Raw genomic sequence first — 27,804 nt, forward strand, 5'->3', positions numbered from 1 at the left:
GTAAACATTTCATATATAACTTTTAATAATTATTTTCACATACGCGGTAAACTGATGACCAAACTTCAAAAAAACAAAATTATACACAGACGTTCATTTGACAACGATAAAACGCAACAATTGGCAAAATTGCATCGGCAATCGGAATCGGAAATTCTAGGCGGCAACGCGGTAATTAATATAAATCCAACTGAAAACGACATGATAATTATGACCACAGAATCGACGCTCGAACAATCGACAAACACGAGTGAACAGATGATATCGGTAAAACCGGTGACGAAAATCCATACTGCGGAAGAAATGAATTTTGAAAAAAAAAATGGCACTTGGAACTACATTATTTAGAACGTAAAAACGCGTTAATTGTAGAAAAAAATATTTTTGAATTGGAACGCGAACGTTCAGAGAAAATACATATGTTACGGAAACTCGAAGATTTGCAACGAAAGTACAATAAAAATAAAACGGAACATGCGGAATTATTGCATAAATTGCAAAACATTGAAAACGCGCTACTCGAAGAAACGAAACTAGAAGTGCAACAATTGCGTTTGTCAAATGAACGGTTTAGGTTGATAACATCAAAACGAGATCTAGACGATTGTAAAGAAATTTTCAACATTAACGACGATACTGTACGAAGTGATAAAATAAAAAAATTAAAAACTATTATTATTGTCGGTACTATTGGTTCGGACAAATATCACGGTATCAGATGCACTATGGACAATATATTCACTACTTAAAACATAAAGATTAATAACGGTAATTACGTATTTGCATGGTTCGCGTTGAATTGCGAACAATGCCGCGGATCGTTCAACGAAATAAAAAATTTTAACGTTGTTACGGAAATCAAAGACAGAATCGACAATATTACACATGAATCCGGTATGTTATGTGTGTTTAATGATTTTGCCAAGCTCGCGGGTATTTTGTCTTTAAATGTTGAATTTCTTCAAACTTTTTTAGAATTAGAACAAAAACAATATAAATGTACCACCAGAGGAGATAGTGTTGAACAAATTTTAAGAATTAAATACGAATTCGCTCAAAATCAACAGAACCCACTGTTGAAGGATATTTATTTATGTGTTTTCAAAACTAGATTATCGTCGAACGTTTAAATTTATGCGCTAAATATAATGTACACTTACACCTAATATTACTAATATGGAGGAAACTCAACATTTGTAACATTTCCGGTTACTACGCTATCATCGTAAAAGTAATTTTTTAAAAATAAATATTAACGTGACTATGATTATACTATCATATAAAATATTCATACTATCGTTTATCGTGATCAATGTACGTTTTTTAATGTTATTGTCATCGCAAAATAACCGATATTTTTATTATAACGACGTGATTATTTTTTGTACTACGATTATATTTAATTTTTTTTTTAACAATATTATTATAATAAAATTCTTTTAACTATTTTTTATATATTTTACAATTATATATATATATATATTTTTTTTTTTTGTTTCAATAAACGTTTATATGATAAAAATGTATATTTACCGAATATATTACGTGATCACTTTTTGTACTTTGACACTACGATTATATTAAAAATTTTTTTTTAACAATATTATAAAATTATAAGAATTAAATACGAATTTGCTAAAAATCAACGAAATCCACTGTTGGAAGATATTTATTTATGTGTTTTCAAAAACGAGATTATCGTCGAACGTTTAAATGTATGCGTTAAAATATAATTTACATGTACGCCGGATATTACATCTGTCGATGAGTTTTTTTCGTCGTTGTTCATATCGATCAGGGCTAGAGGTATTGCGAGTTAAAGATAGGTAGAAGGATAAAGGCGAGCGCGGGGGTGAGGTACGACGAGATCGTGCGAGTGCAACATCTACTTTTTTCGCTCGGACCATTTCGTCAAGAACGTCGAAACAGCGGAACGGGAGACGTACCGTACGTCTCTATTTTATTAAAATATAATAAAAATAATTATGTGTAAGTGTTTTAAAAAAATGAAAATTAAGACGCACACGATGACGCGCTTACAACATAAAATTCAAACGAAAAAATTTAATGATGACTATATGTCTTTTGTTAGTATTGTTAACTGTAAAATCCTAGTGCCGAGTGTGGCGCGTGACATAGGCACTTGAGTTGGTCACACTTCTTGGTGGTGTGTGGACCGCCGTTGTTTGGTAGGGGGGAGACCGCCGCAGTGTCCAGCGTTACGTAGGTTAGGTTAGAAGAGCAACGTCACACCAACACCACACGTTTTGCCAAAAACATTTCGCTTCCACTCAACAATCAGTAAGTAGACAGATAAATTGTAATCGACACTTAGTTAGTACATCTATTTTGACTTTATGTTTGTAATTAGAATTATGATTAAACACATTTTAATTTATATTTGTATACGGTATTGTCGGTAGTCACTGTGGGTCGTGGTGCCAAATAACAATATACTTGTATTCTAAATAACCGAAAATACCGTCTTCCCGTCAGACGCGTATAAGTATCTACACATAATCAAGACAATATAACGTAATCAATTAGGTTAGGTAAAATACTTAAACTGTCTATAAATTACAATAATAATAACCTATCGTTTCCGTGAATGCAGTAAGTACCTTGTAAGTTGTAATAAATGTAGGTATCTCATATCACCAGTTTATAGTAGATAAATCAAAATTGAACACGGTAGGCTCAAGTGTTTCGATATAGGAATTTAAGCTAAAATCCAATAAAAGTATCTCTGATAATGCTGATTTTTAAAAATTATTGTCAATTATTTATAGTGGGTAGGTAATAAAAGTAATATAGTAATAGGTACCAAAAACTCAATCCGTCTCAACCCACGGTGAACAAGCCCAAAATTTCCAACAAAATTTCAATAAAAATCAGTTTAAAATTCAACAGAGATGTTCTTACATTAGGAATCCCATTTTTATAATTTACCGTTATACATTTGGCATTGGTAGTTTGTAAATATTGTAGAAACATGGTGAAAAAGAATGTATGATTTTTAAGAAATTTTTAAATTACCCTCATATTTTAATTTTAACTTTCAATTTTCATTTTTCATTTAGTTTTGAGTAGTTCAAATTCTATGTTTTAATTCGACTTTTGAACTATTATAGGTTATAGAATTGACTGCGCAAGTGAAACATCAATATGTCTTCGGCAACAAGTATGAACATTTTACAGTTGATAAGGAATCGAGAATTGAACGTAAAATAAACATCATAACATACTATATTAGGTATATTATTATACTCAGTCACGTTAAATTTAAAACTATTATTGATGATTAGGATCGCATCCGCACAAAGTATGCATTAAAAAGGAACATGGATTACAAATGTATTTCGAAACTTGGATTACTCGCTCAATTAGAAGGACATCGAGGAGAAGTTAATTGCCTACAATGGAATGCAAGTGGAAGGTATATGTATATTAAATTAATAACTATTTTAATTGAATACAATTGTAGGTATGATTATTAAAAAATAATATAATAACTAAGACTTATAAATCTATTTAATTTTCAGCACCTTAGCATCGGCATCTGGAGACCATCAAATAATTCTTTGGGATCCATTTTTACAAAAAGTTAAAACAACTATTAAAATTTCAGACCGTAATCGTATATTTTCTGTTAAGGTAATTAAACACACTGCAGTGTATTTTTAAGAAACCTATACTTACTCCGTTCGCTGAGAGAATGTTGTTAACTAGCATAAACAAGTGAAGCGGAGGAGTGGGGTTATGTGTGTATCTACGACTCACTTTGGATTGTATTCAATCACATTCTGTCAGTGAAAAGAGTATATGTATTCAGTTAATAGTAATGAAAAACTATATAAATATAATATAAAATGTCCGGACTAACAAACCATCACCGCTTAGTATCGTTATTCGTATACAATCATATAATATCATTGAATTCAAATTTAATGCCATCCATTATACAGGAAGTCACTAATAAGCTACTTTAAAGCAGAACGGCAATCACTTAACAACTTTTTTATGTATTTTAAATGTGTACAAGAACAAAAAATAATTAAATATATTGTAGTAGATGATAATATTATTAATAATTGATTAATCATATAAGTAATTTTAATGTTAATTGTTTATAGTATTTTGTTGTATTGTATTGTATTATATTGATTTTTTTTTTTTTTTACATAAATATAGTTTATACCTGGATGTAATGACGATATAGTGGCGGCTGGATGTGGTTGGAGTTCATATACATATGATGTAACAACGAGTAAAAAATTAAGCTGTTGCGTTTGTTCCGATGGAAATATCCGCCGTCTAGCTGTAGCAAATGATTCGCCTAGTGTTTATTGGTGTGCTTCAGAGGAAGGATGCATTAGGTATGATTTGTCTTCTGAATGTTTGTTAATAGTTTTCTAAATTTAGTTTCAATGTAATCATACCATTGTTGTAATAATGTTGACAATTAATTATTTGTTGATGTTACAGCCAACACGATACGAGAATAAGCCATGAGTGTTCTACCGATAAATCTAAAACTACATTGGTGAAGATATATGGTAATTTGGGGACAAAGATAAGTGCTAAATGCTTAGATATAAACAAACTTAGAACTGAGCAGCTTGCAGTTGGCGCTAGTGATAAATATGTGAGATTGTATGACCGCAGAAAGATTCAATCGGTGTCATCATTTGATGTGAAACATCTTTCGGAATATGATGGCAATAATATTAACAGTGCACTCCAATATTTTGTACCAGGTCACACCTGTTTAAATGATAATGAAACAAAAAAAAAAAAAAATAATATAATTACTAATTTGGCTTTTAGTCATGATGGACAAGAGTTGTTGGTTAATTATAGTTGTGAATATGTATACTTATATGACTTAGTAAATCGAGTTGATAATGCATTTTTCAACATCCCTAAAGTTATGAATGTTCCTCGTAAGTTACTTAATACAATTATAATGTTTAAATGCCATTTAATCTTTTGCGTATTTTTAGGAGAATTCAGTGAGGGTTCTTCTACAGATTTAATAGATGATCAAGTTCCTGTTCCTCATTTGACACTACCACATAATGTAGTACAATTAAAATTAAAGGTTAGAATATTAATATACATTGTAAATTGCATGTCATATATTTATGCTTATAAAAGAGTAAATAAATTTAAGTGTTGTTATGAATTACAGGCAAATGATTTTTATGAAGAAAAAGAATATACTTCTGCTATTGTTCTTTATAGTGAAGCTATAAATATTCATAAATGCAGTGAACTGTTGTTGAATAGAGCTGCAGCCTATATCAAAAGAAAATGGCATGGAGACTCGTATGCAGCTCTCAAAGATTGCGTGACTGCATTACAATTGGAGCCTAACCATATGGAAGCACATTTTCAGTTGGCAGTCAGCCTCTTTGAACTGGACAAGTTAAAAGATTCTAAAATGTATTTAGATCAGTTCGCACTGAACTACCCATCATATAAGACTAGTGCCGCATACAAATGTCTTTATAGTGATTTATTAAATGCACTTTCTAATAATAAAGACAAATTTGATGGTAACTACTATAACAGTATTTTTGTTTACATCTGTATAGTATTCTATATGAACTATTTATTGTTTTTCATTAATTGTTTGTGTTCTCTATTTAGGAAAAAAATTTCTTGAAACATTGGATACTACATTGAATGTTCTAGATGTGTTATGTATTAAAGAAGACAGAAAGATAACTTTTGAGAAATACTTTTGTAATCAGGCAAAAGATTTTAAACAACGATATATCGGACATTGTAATTATTTTACTGACGACAAAGAAGCTCACTTTTTTGGAAGGTGAAGTCCTTATTAATAGTATATTATAATGAATGTTTAAATATTTATTTTATACATTATTTATAGTCAGAGTCAGTTCATCGTAGCTGGTTCAGATGATGGTTTGATATATGTTTGGGAAAAAAATACAGAGAAGAATTTGCTCTTATTGAAAGGGGATTCTACAATAGTAAATTGTATACAACCACACCCTTCAGAGTTTTTTTTGGCAACTAGTGGCTCGGATTTGGAAGTCAGATTATGGAGTCCATTGCCAGATGTAAATTATGAATAACTATTCAGAAAATAAAAAATGTATGCTTAAAATTAAATTAAAACATTTAATGCAATGTTATAGGATGTAGATAATACGACTATAAGAATGAACGACTATGGCAGAAGATCTAAGATGAACATGGTGAGTTTGAGGTATGGCTAATAGTCAATAGTGACAGCACTTGGTCACTTAATGTGGTCAACATGGAATTGATAGAAACATAATTTGTGTATTTTTTTTTATTAATATTCAATATAAATAAATACTTTTAACTGTATTTTTTTTTATGTTTTTAAAATCTATGATACTTTAACTTAAATTATATTGTTTGTTTTGTAATGTCCAACTTTAATTCAATTTCATTTTATTCTGGTAAAATTTTTACCTCTTATTATATATTATTCTACTCGTATCACCAATCTAAAATAAAATTTGCATGATAAATTATATTTGGTATACATAAAATAATATAGTATACTTTTAAACATATACAATTTTATAAAAAGTTATCTGGCATCCATAATAGCCTTTTACTCTGGTTACTTTTCAAAAATATTTGTCTAATTATAAGTATAAAAAAACAAAATAATATATTATCATCATGTATGCTTTTCCAGTATTTATACAATATTTTAATAATTATTATTTTTAAATAATTATAATGTTTAGATTATAAATATTATTGAAAAAATCAAATTAATGAATTAATGTATTTATTTAATATACGATAAATTTATTGTGATTTTTACTATATAAAATCATATAAAAGGAAAGATTTTTCAACATTTAAATATGGTGTTATAGAAAAAATCATAATAATATATGTGTCAATAATAGTATTTTTGTTCATGGTGTACTTTGTTTTAAATTTTACATCCGTAAGTTGAACTTAACTACAATTTTTATAAATGTTTACCACAAAATAATTTTTAAATATTTTTATGAATATTATTGCCTTGTAATTATAGAATGATTTCCATCTTTAATGCCACTTGCCTTAAATGGAATTATTTTAAGAGCAAATTGATTCCATTTCGTCGTCTCAGAATGAAAAGGTTCTAAATCAATTTTTTTGAAAAAAGGTTTTTTTGCATATTATTATTAAATTTTTTTTGTTGTATAGGTTGTTATTCATACTTGAATGATAGGTACGGGCTAACTTAAAAACTTTCTCCTGAACAATTACAAAAATAACGTTAGAACCTTTTCATTCTGAGACGATGATTTATCAAAAAGTGTGTTGCCCTTAGAAATTGTATTCATGCACTCTAAGTCTATATAAATCTAAAATTAGAGTTATTTAATTTTTATTCAGATAAATTATAACATATATATATAATGCTTATTTATTTGAAAAGAAAAACAAATTATTTTTTTCTGTTGAAACATTAAAATTTATAGTATCTACACTATTGTAGGTAAATTCTGAAGGAAAAATGAATATTTTAAAACACATATTATATTAATTTAAAATAAGCAACTCATAAAGAACCTAACTAAAAACACCTATTCTATAACTCCAAATAAACATGATTAAACAAACATACCAAACTATAACCAAAATACTGTTTGTATGTTGGTCGTTCATCAAGAATATCATGAATAGTTATATTAGGCATAGATAGATATCGTCTACGAATATCAGCAGTTTGTTTCCACTTTATTTTGACTTCGTTCACTGGCTCTATATTAAATTGAAGCGGTACACAGAGATAAAATGTTTCCTAAAAAGAAATTTAAAAATTAAAACATTTTTACAATTATTTAAAAAGAGAATACAAACCTTAATTTCAGATTTGAAGACTTAAACAATACCAACAGAGATTTGTTCAAATAGTTTAGGTGACGCATGTATTTTCTGTTCAAATTCTCAATAAGTTTATCTGTCAATATTTTTCTTAACTCTTGTAATCTTGTTATTTTTTTTTGAAAAAGGATTTTGTTATATTAATGTATTCAAGGTTCAAACCTTCAAATTTGAACGAGTCGTTTTTGAATTATTTAACTTTATGTACTATATAAAGGATATAAGCCTGTGATAATATAAGTTTGGGCCTATGATGATTTTAAAATTCTAGTTATTAATATTAATCCATCAATATATTTTATAATTTTCAATACCTATAGATACATATAGATACCCATACTAGATTAAATATTACTTATTTACATTTTAATAACTCAGAAGTCAGAAACCACTCATAAGACCAAAATAATGTTGATTTATCTTGTAATATCAATATATTAAAAAATATATATATATATATATATATTTGCCTAATAATTTGTAGTAAAAAAAGTTGGTTCTCATTTCAAAAATGAAATATGTGGTGTCACAGAAAATTCTGTATAATATTGTGTAAAATATCTATGTATAATATAAATACTTGATAATATAGCCCTTAAGTAAACATAAGTAAATTTCACAGGTACAAAAGAAATGGAGCAGTAAATTCTCGTTAATCATCCAGGATATTATAGGATTTAACGAGTTATACATTTATATGTGTTTATTATTATTATTTTTTTATTCAAATGTATTAAACATTATAGGTAGGTACATATAAATTGTGTAGAAAATAATAGATACAATAAATATAATAGAATGTACGAACATTAATGAAATTCACATTTAACTAATATAACAAAATAAATATTATGTAGTATATCATTGTACAGCCATAATTAACTGATTACTAAAATTAATACCCATACTATTTCTTTTAGCCAACAGTTTATTCGCAGGTGATAATTTTAGATTTTTAGAAACATTATTAATTATGAAACTTTCTTCATTTCTTGTAGATTTGATTTGGTATTAATTCAAAAATGTAATCGTTCCAACAAATAAGGACAATCTATAGAGTTATTTAAAGGTTTCAATAAAAATGAAGATTGAAGGCTATTTCATCTTATATTTAACGGTTATATGTTGAAATATGATAGTAGGTACTCCATTATGATCTGAATGTCATGGACGTTAAATTTTAAATTTAAATTTAAAAACCTAGAAAACGATTCTGAACAGCTTCAAAATTCTGAGTTATATCTCAGATAACTTTGAATACCTACCAAATAAAGATGCATATTATAATTGGGATCTGACAAATGCATAATAAGTTTATATATTTTAGGCATTTAATTTATTAAAATGTGTACAAATACGTGTAATTAAAGCAAGATTTAGAAAAGCTTTCTCAGTTATTTTATCAATATGTCTATTAAGACATAGTTTAGAATCAAACGTAGTTCCTAAGTCGGTAAATGATTTCACTAATTCAATAGAAACAATGTTAAACTTTCAATCAAAATTAATCAAGATATTTTAATAATAAATTATAATATTTTGCATTTGTCGATATAAAGGCACAAACCATTTTAATAACACCCATGATTTATAACTTCTTGTAGCTTAATACAATCATAAATAGAATTAATTTTTTTTAAATATTTTAGCGTCATCTACAAACAATAAAATATTTGAATGCTTTAATATCGTACGAATATAATTTATTAAATAATAAAAAGGGGGGTAAGTGGATGTCGCTCTGCTATACATATAAGGACACGTGGGACACAGTAATGGAATGTGTTAAATTTGAATTCAATGATATAATATCATTGTATAAGAAAAACAATCTGAGCGAAAATGGTCAATCAGCCTACTATGATGATATTAAGGTGACTAAAGTAATTTAAATATAACCTATTTACATGGAACCTTGTTTCAAATTTTCAATCCTTAGCTATAAATGTTGACCATTTTATAAATTTTTTAACTAAAAATAATAACTATATTTAAAATTTGATAATTTTTGTCAAAATTCGAACATTAAATGCTTATAAAAAAAAATATGCCAATGTATTTTTAAGCATTGCATTAAATTTTCAGGCTTTTTTACCCAAAAAATGAAATTAATGTCCGTATCACCGAAGAAAATTTCAAAGGCAAGAATAGTTATTACACTACTCACTAAGTAATTAATTAATATGATATTAGCATTAGTTACTGTACCTAACGGGGTTTTCAGAGCCTTTTTATTTATAATCTAATCATAGCTCGGTTAGGAAAGATTGATTAAAGACTAAGTTATAGCTGACACATTGACAAATTGTTATTATTACATGGTTCATATAAAATAGAATATATAGAAATACTTACGAATAGTATGGCCATCCTGAAATTATTGACTTGTAGGTTGTTGTGGTCCTGGAACTAATAAACTTAACATTGTTTGTGTCTTAAGCCCTATCGAGACCAAAGAAAAATTTGTCGACGACAATATCAGAAACATGTTTCATCAACATGTTACATCAAACAAATGTTTCCTGGTCTAGATCGGGCTTTATATATGCTAAAAATTGTAATTTGTAAGTGTATATGTGTCATATATTTATAAACCTTCTTCCTTATTATCAATACTAATATTTTTTCTCCTAGTTTACAGTATATGTAAAGGTTTATTTTTTATTTTTATTTTATTTATAAATGTATGTTATTTCCATCACTCGTCATTTGAAGGGCACGTCGCGTTCTATTTGAGATAAAAAAAAAAAGTAACACACTTCACTAGTTAGATATTAGGTAATTAATATCAACGCATTAAATTTTTTTTTTTAAATTATTACCGCTTGTCAATTTATATGTATACGTTATTAATTATTACACTACAGTTTTACTTATATTTTTACACTTTTATACACTTACAATTTTACATGGATACATTTTACTTATATTTTTTAATACTGAATCATATTACTTACATTTTTACACAATTGTGGTGAATTCTACATTTATATAACGAACTTCATACTATGAATAAAAATATGAAAACAATTTTTGGAGGATAATGATAATCGCCTTCTCATTGTGTCTTCTAGGTAATGCCAAATAGTTCTCAAAAATATTATACATATATTTTTATTCGGGCTCAGTTTGATGTCAATATTTTTTACCTGTAAAAACTTCAGGTCGTGTTTACACCTAAATATTTTTTACGTGAAAAAAAATACGGGCCGAGTTTAAAATAGTCTTTTTGTACATTTTTTTCCCTCAAAACTGTTTTTTGCTAGGAAACACTTAAAGTTTGTCCAGCATGAAATTCCTTCATTATTGTGTCCCTCTTTTTTTTGGCATGTCTCCATGCATTAAACGACTGTGAAATTAGATTCCCTCATCTTATCATTGAGCCAATTCACTTAAATAGACAATATTATAATTAGGTATAGGTTAGTAATAATTTTCATTTGTTTTACATCAAATCACTAAACCTTCCTTTTTGTATAACAAAAAATGACTGCTTGGCTTTTTAGAGTATCATAAAGCTCAAAGTATGTGCTACAAAGAACTGTTGTATACCTTAAAGATAGTCAGTTAATCCCTAAAAATATAATCAATTGTTGTATGTTATGTTTGAACTCTTGTCTCTTAAAAATATATGTACACAAACTGTTTGATTAATATCCTAATAGAATTTGTCTTCAGTAGTCCTGTAAAGAATACTTTTAAAAAGTACTTGAGTAATTACTCAAATACATAGTAGGTAATCTAATAGTTTTAAAGGGAATATTGTTATTCAAAATTCAATAACTTTTTTTAGAAATCTGGTTTTTACAAACCTTCGGGCTTCGGCTTACACAGAAATACAGAATATTAAATAAAACTATTATTCTATTATTGTATTTGACAATAATATTTTTCCAACCAATTATTTCGAATAAAAATAAAATGTTCGAAAATAAAAACCAAAGTATTCAATACCAAAAAGTATTTAATACAAAAAAAAGTATTTAAAATACCATTCAAAATACTTCATGCTGAAAGTATTAAAAAAGTTATGCAATACTTAAAAAAGTATTTGAATACTTTTACTCAAATACTTTTACTAAAATACTTAACAGGACTGGTCTTCAGTTAATTGGTAATTTCTAATATTTCTTATGGCATCGTAGCAGATACAAAAATCACCTAGAGAAATAAATAAAACCAGAAAAAATTATTATGTAATGTATTGTTACATCCAATAACCATAGATATCGGGGAAAGAGTATATAAAAAAAAAAACCATAAAACATTTTGAACAACTGAATCAAAAATAATATTAAGTTTAATTAACAATGCTTAACATAATTAATCCACTCTTTCGAAATTACTAAAATAATTAAATACAATTTTATTTAAATTGAAGCCGAAACCGGTATCATTATTAATTTCAATTACCATTCTCATAAATATATATTTATTAATTATTATATGAGGAACAAAAAAATTATTGAGAATATAATAATTAAGAGGGTATACTTGTAAATTTGTATGAACTGCATACATGTAATATTATAGTTACAACTATTTCCGTATTTCATTCATTGTGAAAATTACATTGATTAAATTAAGGTATTATAAATAATAATATTATCTGTACAGGTTCTATGTCATGAAAAATTACAGAATCATGATAAAAAATCGCTTATAAAAAAAAATGTGCCTATGTATTTTTAAGCATTGCATTAAATTTTCACGCTTTTTACCCAAAAAATGGAATTTTATTGATATTTATAAAAAAAAAAAAAACTAAAAAAAATGAAAACTGACAATGTCCGTAAACAGCTCAAAAAGAGTGAAATTATTTTTAAAATTTATCGTGTATAGAAAATGCTAATATTATGCTAATATTCATTGAAATTTTCAAGTATCTACAGTAATTCGTTTTTAATTACAATAAAATAAGAAAAATCGTTACATGGGAAATCGAGTGAATATCAAATGTTGTAAAAATATGAATTTCAAACATACAAATTTAATTTGACTTCCTTGTAAACATTCTTTTTTTGAAAAGGGGAGACAACTTATGAGGAATCTTGTATTACATTTTCAAATCTCACATTTAAAAAGAACATTTTTTATGAATTTCTAACTCAAAATAATTTGCTAATTTTCGTAATTTTTACGTATTTTGTCAATATTTGAACTTAAAATGCTTATAAAAAAAAATTGTGAGTATGGATTTTTAATTTTTTTCAACTGCCTTTGAAACAATATACTAGGAGCCTTCTATTAAATTTTCATACTTTTTTAACCAACAAATAAAATTGTATTGATATTCATAGAAAAAAAAGCAGGTAAGTGGATATCGCTCTGCTGTAAAGTAGATTACAAGTTGGTCATTGTATTCAACTTGAATTCAATGATTCTGATGAAACGATTCTGGGCGGTTTGTCAGTCTAGATATTTTATATTGTTATTATTCATTTTATCATGTAAGTTGAATTAATATTATAATTTTTAAATTTTTTATTCGTTTCTATGGTGATAAACAAATCGATAAATTTAATTTCTTTTATGAATGTGGCCCGGGAGTCCAAAAAGGTGGCTGACCACTGGTATAGAAGATGATTTTTGCTATAAGAAATGAACATATTTATAGTTATATAATATATTTACCAACTGTATTTATTTTGTTTTCAAAACATGTAAGGATAATTAGTGGATAATATTGGATGGACATAGTATTAATTGTAATATTTATATTTTTATCAATTATAAAAATTTCAACTAATATACCTAATATACTTAATATATAATTGATCAGAATCCCCAGATAGTTATATAAATCTATAAAAGATGGCTTATATGTGTATTATATATTGATATAAACGTTTTGGCAATTAATACACTTAAAAAAAACAACCCGTAACTTAACATACATTTTTTATAGAAATACTTTTAACATAAATAATTGTCTTTCTGCAAAATTATAAACCCTGGTGATGTGGAATTATTCAGTACTCTGGGCAGTATCTTATGGTGAGTCTCATCACCAATAAGTTTTTAACAATAATTTGTTTAATTTACAAAAATATTTTTTTATATTATTTATTAATAATTAAAAATTGTTTTTTTAGTATTATTTTACGGTTAATTTATATTTCACATTTGAGTAGAATATTATATCATTTTTAATAGTATATTTAATAATAGTATAAATGCTTGAATTTTTCAAATTAAATTTAGTATGACACATATTTCTTAAATAATATTGTTTTGTTTTGATTTGTTTAAGTATAATTATTCTATTATCATAATATAATTTTAAACACATTATCTTAATTCTTAAAGCTTCTTTTGTTGAGAACTTATGTTTTATTATAAATATGTCGTTGGCTCAGAGTAAAAAGGTTCTATGTTTTTTTTTTGAAATTCAATTTTGAAAATATTCCTTATAAGTTTTCAATGGCGCATGTTTTAAGCTAGAAATTAGTTTGATATGAGTAATAATTAGTGAGATACACAAAGCCAAAAGGTTCTATGTCTTTAAAATTAACATACTATATTTGTTATTTTTGAATGTATTAGATAGAACCTTTTTACTCTATAACTTTTTTGAGGATAAAAATGTTCTATATTGAGTAACAAAAATATAAAAATATTATTAAGAGTAAAAGAGTCCAATCACTACCAATAACACTATAATATCAATATGTCTATACAATAACTATTATTGTGTCGTGGTCAAAACAAGTGTTTACCATCCATAAATAATACTTACAACCTTCTAACTCGACTACAAATTGTATACAATATTTAAAAAATATAAACTTATCCTTATCAACTAAAAATGATCCAAAAATAACTAAAGAAAAAATTCAAGATATTATAGATTATTTATACAAATGTATGCCTGAAGATGAACATACGTTAATATTTAATGTTGCATCACAGTATTATACAGTAACAAATGTTTTATACTAATTTGTTTAACAGGTATAAAGAAAATTTTAAATAAAAAATAATATGTACACATTATTTTTAGAATTACGTAGCTCAGTAACTTATAAGTTAAAAAATATTGTTGTAATTTTGATTCCATTTTATTTTATTTTTATGAATTCATTAGGTATTAAATGTATTTAATGTTCCATCACAGTATTATACATTTGTACATACTAATTTAAATAAAAAAATATTTTGCAAGTAAAATAGACCTTTGTATAGAACCTTTTTACACCAAACTATTTTTTTGCTGTTTTTTATTTTTAGAGAATTAACTAAAATAGTGAGATGCTATATTTGCATGTTATATTGTTATAGAAAACACGCTTGATTTTTTAATATCAATTATAAACAATCATCCCTATATAGTAAAAATATATTTGATAACAAATTATAAAAATGCTCTTCTGAAAAATTGTATATTATGACTTAAGCCCTTATTATTCTCAGCCCGCGATGTTTCTATAATTTTATATTCATAAATTATAAGTTTCTACATTCTAATGTCAGCATACAAGGATACCTACATTGCTTCATTTTGAGGGAGGTGTTTCGGAGAACTGTGTACCTCAACTAAATTTTCATGCAGAAGCCACAGTCGAAGAAAACTATCGGTTTGAATTTGAAGATACGTACTTTCAAGCTATTGCAGACAGCGAATAAATACTGATTAAAACCGGTCATAACGCAAACCCGAATATAAGTAATAACAATTATGGCGATGTACAGGGTAGCACAAACAGCTGCAATCTTCTAGCATCAATAGTAAAGCTATCACCGTTAAAAATACCCGAGTTTAGTGGTAACTATAAAGATTGGTCAGCGTTTAAAGATATATTCACAATAATGGTGCACTCAAATGAAAACGTTCCAGAAGTTCAAAAGTTGTTTTACTTAAAAGCCACACTGTCGGGAGACGCAGCTGAAGTCGTAAAATATTTTGAAACTTCCGCAAACAACTATCAAATTGCATGTGAGTGTTTAAACGAGCGATTCAATAATAAACGGATTATTGTGCAGGCACATATAAAAGCAATTTTCAACTTAGAAAAAATAACAGAAGAATCGTCAGAAAAGTTGCGGCTGTTTGTTGACAAGCTGTTCGATCACATAAAGACACCAGAAGCGATCGGCTACAAACCTATGTCATGGGACCTGATGTTATTACACTTTATCTCAACAAAGCTCGATAATACCACCTTACGTGAATGGGAAACACAAGCTCCCAAAACAGAAGTCCCAAAGGTCGAAGAATTAATTGCGTTTTTAAAGAGCCGATTTCAAGTCTTAGAATCTATTGAAAACGCGCAAAGCTTTAATAAAGTCACAAACGGGCTGTCGTAAATGCCGATAAGAGATAACAAGATAAATAATAAAAATAAAACATTATTTACACACGCCACAACAGTAAAATTCAAATGTTATATTTGCGAAGAGCCACACGCTATTTATAAATGTAAACAATTTTTAGATCTCGTGGTGAAACAGTGACGAGAAAATGATACAAAATTAAAATTATGTATTAATTGGTAATCAAAACATAAAGATAATAAGTGCGAGGCGAAAGGGTGTCAAAAATGTGGAGAACACCACAACAGGCTGTTACATGAAAACATTTCCGATCAAAACGCGGAAACCATACCATCTACGTCAATAAGTGCGCACGCAGCTGCTAGCGCACTGGGTGCAAAGGTTTTGTTATCCACGGCAATAATAAAAAATTTTAGTAGTACAAACGAACCATTTTTGCGCGAGCGTTACTCGATTCTGCTTCTCAGGGCAATTTCATCACTAATAATTTAGTATGCAAATTACGACTCGCGAAACACAAATTTGATTGCGCTATTTCTGGGGTGAACGCCGACGAGGTCAATCAACTTTATGACATTGCCAAAAATAACATCGAAATTACCGGCCAGTCCGATACACGTAAGCAACTCGTACACCGTACCGGAGTATATAGAGTTCGCCGATCCGACGTACGCCGGGAGAAATTGATTTGCTTTTAGGAGCCGAAGTATTTTTTGATACACTTCGTTCTGGTCAGTATAAACCGATGGCAAACGGACTTGTTTACCAGGAAACTGCCTTTGGATGGATGGTCGCGGGATCAGTTCAACAGTACTCGCGTAATTCAGGAATACATTTGTCGCACAAACATTACCAAGCAATTGTTGTTAACAAATAGAAAAACAAATTTCCAAATTTTGGCAAGAGTTAGGGAAAGTGGAATGTCATAGCCTCGATGAAAAACAATGTATAGAACATTTCGAAAAAAGTGTAACCATGATTGACGGAAGGTTCATTGTGCAGCTGCCCTTCAAAGAAAATCCAAATAAATTAGGTAATTCGAAGGCGATCGCATTAAAACGATTTATGTCTACTGAAAACAGATTACGTATTAACCCGAAATTAAAGGAAGCATACGTACATTTTATAAATGAATACGTAAAATTAGGTCATATGGAACAAGTTCGGGACAACGACGAAAACGATAAACCTGTTTATTATATACCGCAACATGCAGTATTACGTGATAACAGCTTAACAACAAAACTGCGGGTTATATTTGACGCGTCGTGTACAACGGGAAGAGCCTTAATGACATCCTATTAAAAGGCCCGTCAATTCAAGATGACCTAATTAACATCTTAACTCGTTTTCGCACACACAAATACGCAATGTCCGCTGATATCGAAAAAATCTATCGGCAAATTTGGATCGCCGAAAATGACCGCGATTTTCAACGCGTGTTGTGGAGGGCGAACCCGGAGGACGAAGTGAAGGAATACCGACTGAACACGGTAACGTACGGAACAAGTCCAGCGTCTTATTTAGCTACAGCGTGTCTGAAAAAATTGGCCGACGATAATATGAGACCATTGTTCCCGGACGCCAGCTCCGCTGTCACAACAGATTTCTATATGGACGATTATCTGGGCGGCGCACAAACGATCGACGCAGCTGTTAAATTACGTAACGAAATAGTGACGATAACAAACTCGTCAGAATTTAATTTACGGAAGTGGGTGTCGAACGATAAACGACTATTAACAGGAATTCCTAATGACGACGATGACCCGCTGCGGGTACTAAATTTAGATGGTAGCGCCGTAAAAACTCTAGGCATGATCTGGAATCCGAGTAACGACACATATACATATAAGTTCGATAAGGTAAACAATGACAAGGTCATTACGAAACGTACGGTACTATCCGCGATCGCAACGATATTTGATCCATTGTCATTAATCGGCCCAGTCGTGGTAAAAGCGAAGATTTTCATGCAACAATAAGTATTATGGACAAATAAAATCGGCAGGGACGAAAAACTACCGCCACCATTATGCGTTGAATGGAACACGTACTATGAAGAGTTACCTGAAATAGAACAAATACGGATACCGCGGTGCGTAATGGGAGTTAATAATGCGCTGTATATACAAATACACTGTTTCGCGGACGCGTCAATTAAAGCATCTGCGGCAGCGATGTACTCGTATTTACGCGCGACAGACGAGTACGGCAATCACGTCGCGCACTTAATTGCCTCCAAATCACGAGTAGCCCCACTGAAGGTAATTTCTTTGGCCAAATTAGAATTGTGTGCGGCGGTCTTACTCGTGCGCTTAGTTCATAAAATACTGCCCAGTTTGCGCGTAAATTGTGTTCGACGTTATTTTTGGTCAGACTCTACAATAGTTTTGGCATGGATAAGTTCACCGGCGTCCAAATGGAAAACCTTCGTGGCTCATAGAGTCGGAGAGGTACAACAGTTTTCCGCTATAACGGAATGGGCACACGTTAATTCTGAGGACAATCCCGCGGACGTACATTCCAGAGGCTGTAGTCCAAAATAGTTACGTGAACATAAACTGTGGTGGGAAGGCCCACAATGGCTGCAGGCAGATGAAAATTCGTGGCCGAATGCCAGAGAAAAGGCGCCGTTACCACCCGAAGAAATGCCAGAATTTAAAGGTGTCGTTCTGAGTACAAAAGTCAAATACGGTATAATCGAAAAATATTCATGTTTACAAAAATTACTTCGTATTACGTTGTATTGCATGCGTTGGAAAACGTGCAATAGAAAAAATAAGCGTTTCACGGCGGAAATCAATACGGAAGAACTCGATGCCGCTAAAAGTTTATTAATTATAAATTGGTACAAGGACAATATTTTCATGATGAAATTAAATGTTTAATTGCAAACAAAATGTAAGTAAACGAAGTAAGTTGAAATTATTGTGCCCATATATCGATAAAGACGGTACATTACGGGTTGGCGGGCGTCTGAACAATATGCAATTAATCAACGCTGATAGGCGAAATCCAGTATTATTACCAGCACAGTCCAAATTAACAACATTAATATATTTTATGTACGAACATTATCGCCAGCTACATGTAGGTCCTCAAGCTCTATTGGCGACAATTAGGGATCAATATTGGCCATTAAACGGCAGAAATATCGCCAGATCAGTGGTAAATAAATGCGTTATTTGTTTTAAACTTAAACCCTTTACATTCGAACCAGTTATGGGTGACCTGCCGAAAGCACGCATGCAACCCGGCCGCGCGTTTGTGACCACTGGTATGGATTTTGCCGGTCCCATAAAAATCAAGATATGCGCTCGCCGAAATGCTCCGATATTAAAAGCATATATATGTGTGTTCGTGTGTTTCGCCACCAAGGCAGTACACATAGAGTTGGTGAGTGATCTAAGCACGGACGCTTTCTTAGCCGCGCTTCGAAGATTTTGGTCAAGGCGCGGGTAGGTACTGTACAACATTATGGTCCGACAATGGCAAAAACTTCGTAGGAGCCAATCGAAAATTAAAATAATTATGTGATTTGTTCAGTTCCAAGGAACATCAAGCGAACGTTGCGTGTCCGAAGTTGGAATAAATTGGAAATTCATTCCCGTATACAGCCCTCATTTCGGTGGATTGTGGGGAAGCGCCGTTAAGTCGATAAAACATCACTTAGTCAGGCAGCTAGGCAGTACAGCTTTAACGTTTGAAGAACTATACACCGTATTAAATCGTATAGAAGTTTGCTTAAACTCCCATCCTTTATCCCCGTTATCTTCTGATCCATCCGACCTAAACGTGCTCACGCCTGGGCATTTCCTTATTGGTGGCTCTCTAACCTGTTTACCAGATAAAGACGTGGCAAACGTGCCAACTAATCGTCTTCGTCGCTGGCAATTGGTAACTCAACTAACACCGCAAATTTGATTTGCTCTGCTTTGCAAGCTTACTTTACTTCGGTTCACCGCCGATTATTGCGCAACGGAACGCCAGGCGTTACGTAACTTTTTCGAGTCACCAGGCGTTCCACTTCCACTGTCACAACGTCGCGGGCCCCTCCACGCCCTGCAGTGCCATGGCATAGTCGCCATCGGTACCCGAGCAACAGCTGATCCGCCACCGTCGAGTCCAGATAAGATATAATAATATTATTAATTGTGTTGACGTGATTACTATGTATTACTGATATACCGCCGTCTCTGATGTGACCTGCAGCAGCGGTCTGCGCGCTGCTTAGGCAATAGGGCCTTTATTAATAGTTAATAAGTATAATAATTTCTTTAGTTAGGTATCATCATACATCTTATAATAGTTATTTTTTTATACATATAATTTTTCTGTATTATAGAATTATTGATTTGATTGTAGATAAATAAATTATAATATTGATTTAAGGTTGAACATCAAATTTCAATCAATACTGAGCTACCTAATTAATTATATTTCAAAATATCGGCTCACATCAAGGTTAAAATTTCATATACCATTGCTCAACAATACTCTGTCTGGTTTTATATTTCTTCTTCTCCCTTTAATCACAAAATAATTTGAACTAATTTTAATGCAACATGATTGTATACAACTTTTTATAAGTAATTGAATAGTTTCCATATTTTTTTAATAAACTAATTATTATTTTTTTAGAAATTATGACGAAAAATATTTATTTGAAAATGAAGATATCACTAAGTCATCCATTGACCATTGAATGTATTTCTACATATCCTGTTGAGATATTAAATTGTAATAGTGATGTTTTATTTATTGGAAATGAAAATAATTTTGATACCAAAAGTATATCAGTATTAATAAAGTAAGTTTTGTATATTTAACAATAAAATTATGTAATAGTTTTATTTATTTTTTTTGTTATGTCATGATAATTTATATACATTTATTTGGTTCAATATGTATACAATATATATTATATATACACTATTGGTAATAATTAAATTATATATTTTACAGTACTAATGATGATTTTGAAAATAAATAAAGTATTAAGGATCGACTTAGTTATTGTGATCCTCCATTTTCACCTACTATTGTTGTCAGTCCCACTACATATGTGTTAAAGTATGTACTTAAGATAAATATTTTATCTATTACTTTAATTACAATTTAGATATAATAATGATAATATTTGTAATACTATAAATATTGTATTTTTTTAGATCAGTTGAGGACATTAATTATGATATTGTTGCAAATTAATTAAATATATTAAATAATATTTCTCCATCAGCAGCTATTTATTATAACCATGATAGTAATTATTATCCCACTCAAAAAGCAGAAAGTAGTCACTGTGAATAAAATAGACCTGTTCGTAAAAAGTTTGTACCTTATTAATTATTATTTAGTAATTCTATAATAACATATTCTTAAAAATATTATTTCTAATCATGGGATTTTTTTGTCTAGGTTATTTGGTTTTACAGGAAGTGAAGTCGAGGAGAACTCGAAAAATTTGTCATTGAACCAGAGTATACCTTTACATTACAATAGGTAAATAGTTTATAAATTATTGTAACATCCATATTTTTGTTGATGTTTAGAATTTTGGTTAAAAACCATTACTTATATGCAGGGTTTGTAAGTTCATTCATTTGCACATCAATCTTACTAAGATGTATTAATTACTAGACGAAATAGAAATGAACGTCAAGGTACCATGGTTAAGTATGTGAAGTTTAATTTTTGCATATTCAGTGTTTTTTTTTGGCATTTGGAATATTTATATGTTTTTTTTTAATTTATGTTACTCATAATTTTGATATTCCTGTATTGATATTATTATTTTAACATACATTTTTTTCTATTGAAATAATACCGAAAAATTAAAATTTGATGAAAAATGAAATAATTTATATTTTTTTACAATACTAAATGTATGAGAATTGTCGCAATGTAAAATTATTAAAATATGAATAGATAATTCTTGCTATTTCAAAAACTTCATTTTTTTATCTACTTATTTTTAATGTATAGTTTTAGATTTTAGATTTAGATAAGTGCATGCTTATTTAATAATTTTTAGGTCACGAACTTACAAACCCTGCTTATACATTGTAAATATCAATATTTAATTTAAGCTAGGTACAAGTTAAAATTATAATAAAACTTATGCCTAATAAGCCTATGCTACATGCTTACATAAATAAAAATTCATTATTCCTTTTAACACTGTCTTTATTTTTGTAGAATTGTATCATACACCGATTCAGAAAGTATAGAATCAGAAACTGAAAAATCAGATTTAGGAAATTGACTAGAAAGCAACAGAAGTTGACTTAAGTTTGGCAAAGTAATTTATTAAAAGAAAAAGTAAATAGTAGACTAGAGAATAATACTAAATTTGATGAAATACACGCAATGCACATAATCAAAAAAACACGTGTTTATGTTTCGCTACTACTTTCCTAATCGAGAGTCTCAAAAAATAAGATTGTGTAAAAATTACTTTTTGAGCTGATTAGCCATAAGTCTAAAACCAATGGATAATGTACATAACAACAAAAACCCAGTATCTTTAACACCACCCGGTGAACAAAGAGGTTAACCGTCTTATAGTAAAATACCAAATGAAGGGAAAGCATTTGCACATGAGCATATTAATTCATATCCAACAGTACAGTCCCATTATTGTAAAGCTGACACTAATAAAAAATATCTGACTTCTGATCACAATATTTAAAAAATGTATGTTCAATATGTAAGTGTTTGCTTAGCTCAAAATAAAATTGATGTGGAGAAACTTATGTTTCGACATATTTGTAACACTAAATTAAATTTAGGTTTCTGTTCGCCAATAAAAGACCTTTGTCGAAACAGGTGTTATGTCTCTGAGCTTCATGTCAACAGGTTGTAACATGGCGATTGAAATCGTGGCCGTATTACCGATATCCGACTGGGCTTTAGCTATAACGTCGGCTTTATTGCGCGCTGTAGAATGGCCGAGGTCCGTTCAAAACCTAAACAGAAAAGTACATGTATATACGTGTGGCACGTTCCAATCGGACTGAGGTGGCGGGATTAGCCGAGACTTACCCTACGCGTATATGTCGCAGAGGTCTTCCCATAAGTTAACTTTGTCGAAACAGGACAGCACTTCAACACCTTCGCTGGTTGCAAACTGGATCCGCAAGTCGTCAAACAGCGGGCCACCTCTCTCCCGTCGAACATACAGCAATTGTGCATACAAATAAGTACGACGACGTGAGTATTCTATCTCTAAAAAATGAGGGACGACCCGTGACGGCGGATGACGGTGCCTCCTTTAAGATTTTGAATAATATTTGACATTTTGAACAAGTCATTTGACGCGGGCTGGGCGTCGGGACGTAAACAGTAAGCAATTGTTATGTCGAGCATGGACCATCGATGTAAACACGATATACACGGTTAATGGTTACACGTAACAACAGAATAATATAATACGCTTTGCCTGCCGGTCATGGAGTAGAAAACATGGTCGGTAATCCGGGTGGAGGGGGGAGGATTGAGGACGCCAGTGCGTCACTGATGTACTGTTGTATTCTTCATTTTGCAAATTCACTGCCTGCTGACTGCCATTGTTCTCTGTGTCACGTTTTTATAAAACTCGTTGTCTCAACATTTTTTTAAATTTAAATATTTTTTTTTTTTTCATTTTTACAAACGGTTGCCCAAGGCCGGCGAGTTGGGAAGACAATACGTTGTATTTACTAGACAACTGAAGAGGTAAATACCACGAATTGTTCAATTACAGTACTTTACATTTCCAAATTGTTGGATGATTTTATCGGAACCATATTAAGTATAAATTTCGAGTGGGTGAAATTTATTAAAAACGTGTGTACCTGCTATGTATGATCAAAATATAAAAGTAAATCTTTAACTCCAACTGGCACAACCTAAGTACCAATAACATCATCAACGAATTCTGCTGGGAGAAATTCTAGTCCATTGATCATACAACAATACAAATTAAGTTTCGTCCAGGTAAAGAAAAATCTGTTTTCAACATTGTTGTCGACAAATGTTTATGTTACCACTTATGATGGAAATCAGAAACATTGTCGACAACAAATGTTTCTTTGGTGTGGACGGGGCTTTACAATGCCGGTTTTCAGGACCCAGCATTTGTATTTTTAGGTAATGTCTTTGAGTAAGGTGATAAAAACAACCACGTATATACATCATGTTAAATGTATATTTAAAACACCTGCACCAACAATTTAGTATTTATTTTTATTATGTTTATATTTAATATTAACATTTACATTTTAAATAAAACATGAAAACGTTGGTTTTAATAATATTAAAATAATTCTTTTGAAAACTAATTATGAATTTTTAAGTGAATTCTCACAAATTCATCTTATAAAAAAATAATTTCTGAATAAACTTACTGTATATTTTAAAAAATGACTATAGGTATATATTTTATTGTTTTAGTGCTTAAAGTTCCGATCCCTGGTTATGTCTTATGTGGATTGATATATTTATAAGAATTTTAGACAAGACAACTGAAAGTGGTTGGCGAGTAGAATGAGCCTCCTACAAAGACACATAGTATTACTATAATATTATAAAAGTAGAACCTATTCTGTAGTATAATTGCTTTCAAATTTATTTACCCCTGTGCGTTCCCATGCCTTTGATATACAATTAGGATTCTTCTAATTAGGACTTAGCTATTATTATATTTAGTTATGAATGATAGAATCTCGATCTAGGACTTATACCTTCAGCTTGAATACATCATCGTTGATTGAAAAAGTTAATTTATAGTCAATAGGTAGCACTCTGTAGGTAGCAGTACCTTATAATAATTGTACGAAATGGGTAAGTACTACAGTAATATTATTATATTATTCATTTGTACGGAAAAGATTTTAATTGTGTTTAATAACTAAAATTATAAGAGTTTTCTAGTAACAGTTGACAATCTTTTTTATTATTTAAAAGTTAAAATATAAACATTATATCAAGATATTTTGTGTGATTTTGAGTTCACATAATTCAATATATTAAAATCACTTTGTAATTGGATAATTACATCTAAACAAAACAATTTTTAATTAACTAATTTTAGATTTTTTGTCAAAATTCAAAAATTATTAATCATAGAAACATGGATAAATTAATATAAATTCACAAATTATTCGGTAGTTGACCCTTATAATTTTTTTAGCTAAGGCTTGATATTTGAATTTGAGGTTCCTCATAATTTTTATTTTTTTTTTATATACATTTTAAGTTTGAATTCAAGAAAATTATATATTTAAACTAAGAATAATAAGAATTTTCGTTATTTTGTTGTTATTCAAAAACACTTTTTTTTTGGAGAAGATGACGTCATACCCGCATGTGTTGTCTCCGTCTTATAAGAGCGTAACATAGCAAATGTATGCTCAGTAAATCACATTGATGTTATTGTATTTATGTTAGTTTAAACATTAGAGTGAATTGCCCTAATTTTCATACTTACTATATAGGGTACATACAATAAACGAACCAAATGTCTCATTAAAAATATAATTGTGAATAAATAAATGTATTATAAATAATATTTACATATATAAACAAGTATTAATAAACTAAATGTATTAGGTTATTATATAATTTTTTTTAAATAAATAGGTATGTACTAATTTTGGCACATTTCCATTTTTCTAAAAGTTACATAATGCTAAATAAAATGTTAACATATATATAAAAGACAACACATGCGGTGTGGCATACTTTTAACTGCTTCAACACCTGCAATACAGCACATCGGTTACACACTTTCCCCCTTTTTTTTTCATGAATATTGCTCCTTATACCTTGTCAGACTTCCATGATAATAATATACATAATATATTGCATTTCATCACTTCTTCTCTCATATATTACTCATCAAAATCCAATTTTGTTCCTTTAATTAAATATGTTTAAGTAATACATAATAAAAATTTGTATTTTTTTTTAACACAGTATTAGACAAAGATAACCAGTTTTTTAATTTTTTTGTTGAAAAAAAAATATATTTTACACTATATTAATATTTTGTTTTAGATTCTAAATTCAATCAAACTGAAAAAAGTTTTTTAACAGACAATTAATATTGTTTTTAAAGAAACGAAAGGAAACTGATCAAGATGTCAAGGTCTAAAAAGGTTTCTAAATCAATACTAAACCCTAACCTAAGACAGAATGATAACCGTGAAACTGCCAGTCAACTAAATCAAGATATCATAGATAATTATTATTATCATTATTATTATTGTTATTATTATTATTATTATTATTATTTATTTTTAGGTACGGTATGATCATTTTCAAATGTAAAAAAAATTGTCATAACATGTTCCTTAATAAATATATTAATAAAAGCCTATAAGATGCCTTAGATCAGTGGTACCCACTATGCAGCTCGAGAGCCGCATGCAGCCCTTTAACCAATTTTGTGTGGCCCGCACTAAAAATGAATTTTACATTCAAAAATCCAACAATCTACACTTGAGTAAATAAAATAAAATACTAACATCAAAATAATATTTTTACTTTTATAACTTATAGTTATAAATTTCATTATTGTGTCCCTCTCTTTTTGTGGCATGTCTCCATGCATTGAACGACTGTGATATTAGATTCCCTCATCTTCTCATTGAGCTAATTCACCTAAATAGACAATATTATAATTAGGTATAGGTTAGTAATAATTTTCATTTGTTTTCCATCAAATCACTAACCTTCCTTTTTGTATAACACAAAATGACTGCTTGGCTTTTTGTTAGAGTATCATAAAGCTCATAGTATGTGTCAAATTTATATTCCTCGCATTCAACTGCTACAAAGAACTGTTGTATACCTTAAAGAGAGTTAGTTCATCCCTAAAAATATAATCAATTGTTATATGTTATGTTTGACTTCTTGTCTCTTAAAATATATGTACACAAACTGTTTAATTAATAACCTAATAGAATTGGTCATGAGTTTATTGGTAATTTCTAATATTTTCTGTGGCATTGTAGCGGATACAAAAATCACCTAAGAAAATAAATAAAACCAGAAAACATTATTATGTAATGTAGTGTTACATCCAATAACCATATATGTCGGGGACAGATCATAAAAAAAAAACAAAACCTTAAAACATATAAAAAAAAATAATATAAAGTTTAATCATGCCTGAGTAAAAGGTGGCAAAAAAACGATATATATCATATATTTGTTTTTGAATCCTTTGTTCAACATTTCTTCTGCTTCGTCTGGTAACGATTTTATGTTACTTGTACCCAATGTTTTACGTTTTATCATATCTATACAATAAATTATAGTTAATTAACATACGTTTTTTTAATAACAGTGTTATATTATACATACCAAACACACATCCAGAAGTTTCAGAAACAATACTGTGTGGAGACAAAGAACTACTTCTTGAAAACGAAAACTCAATGTGTCATCATCTAAGGAATGTTAACGGTGAAAGTGCCGATCAACTAAACCTAGATATTATAGATTATTATTATTATTATTATTACTATTTTTTTTATTTGACGAAAAAAGCTCCATTTACAAAATAATCATTATATAAATACATTGTGTACGATTTACATTAAAAAAACTAAAGCTAGAGAATGACATTAAAATTCATAATAA

The 27,804-nt window shown here is 29.3% G+C and overlaps 2 protein-coding genes and 1 pseudogene across 2 annotated transcripts; 2 read left to right on the plus strand and 1 right to left on the minus strand.

Annotated features, from left to right (window-relative positions):
- The first annotated feature begins 18,275 nt into the window (after positions 1-18,275).
- LOC103307816 lies at positions 18,276-18,719 on the plus strand. Its single transcript, XM_008180143.1, has one exon. The coding sequence runs from the start codon at positions 18,276-18,278 to the stop codon at positions 18,717-18,719; it is 444 nt and encodes a 147-aa protein (XP_008178365.1).
- Positions 18,720-19,158: 439 nt separating this feature from the next.
- LOC103307817 lies at positions 19,159-22,441 on the plus strand. The gene is made up of 4 exons (XM_008180144.1): positions 19,159-19,569; positions 19,720-20,063; positions 21,595-21,678; positions 22,375-22,441. Exons 1-4 carry the CDS (start codon positions 19,159-19,161, stop codon positions 22,439-22,441), a joined length of 906 nt encoding a protein of 301 aa, XP_008178366.1.
- Positions 22,442-22,963: 522 nt separating this feature from the next.
- On the minus strand, positions 22,964-27,459 carry LOC103307818 (annotated as a pseudogene).
- Positions 27,460-27,804: the final 345 nt, after the last annotated feature.

The sequence above is a fragment of the Acyrthosiphon pisum genome, chromosome X (genome assembly GCF_005508785.2).
Source record: "Acyrthosiphon pisum isolate AL4f chromosome X, pea_aphid_22Mar2018_4r6ur, whole genome shotgun sequence".
In the NCBI taxonomy this organism is placed as follows: Eukaryota; Metazoa; Arthropoda; class Insecta; order Hemiptera; family Aphididae; genus Acyrthosiphon; species Acyrthosiphon pisum.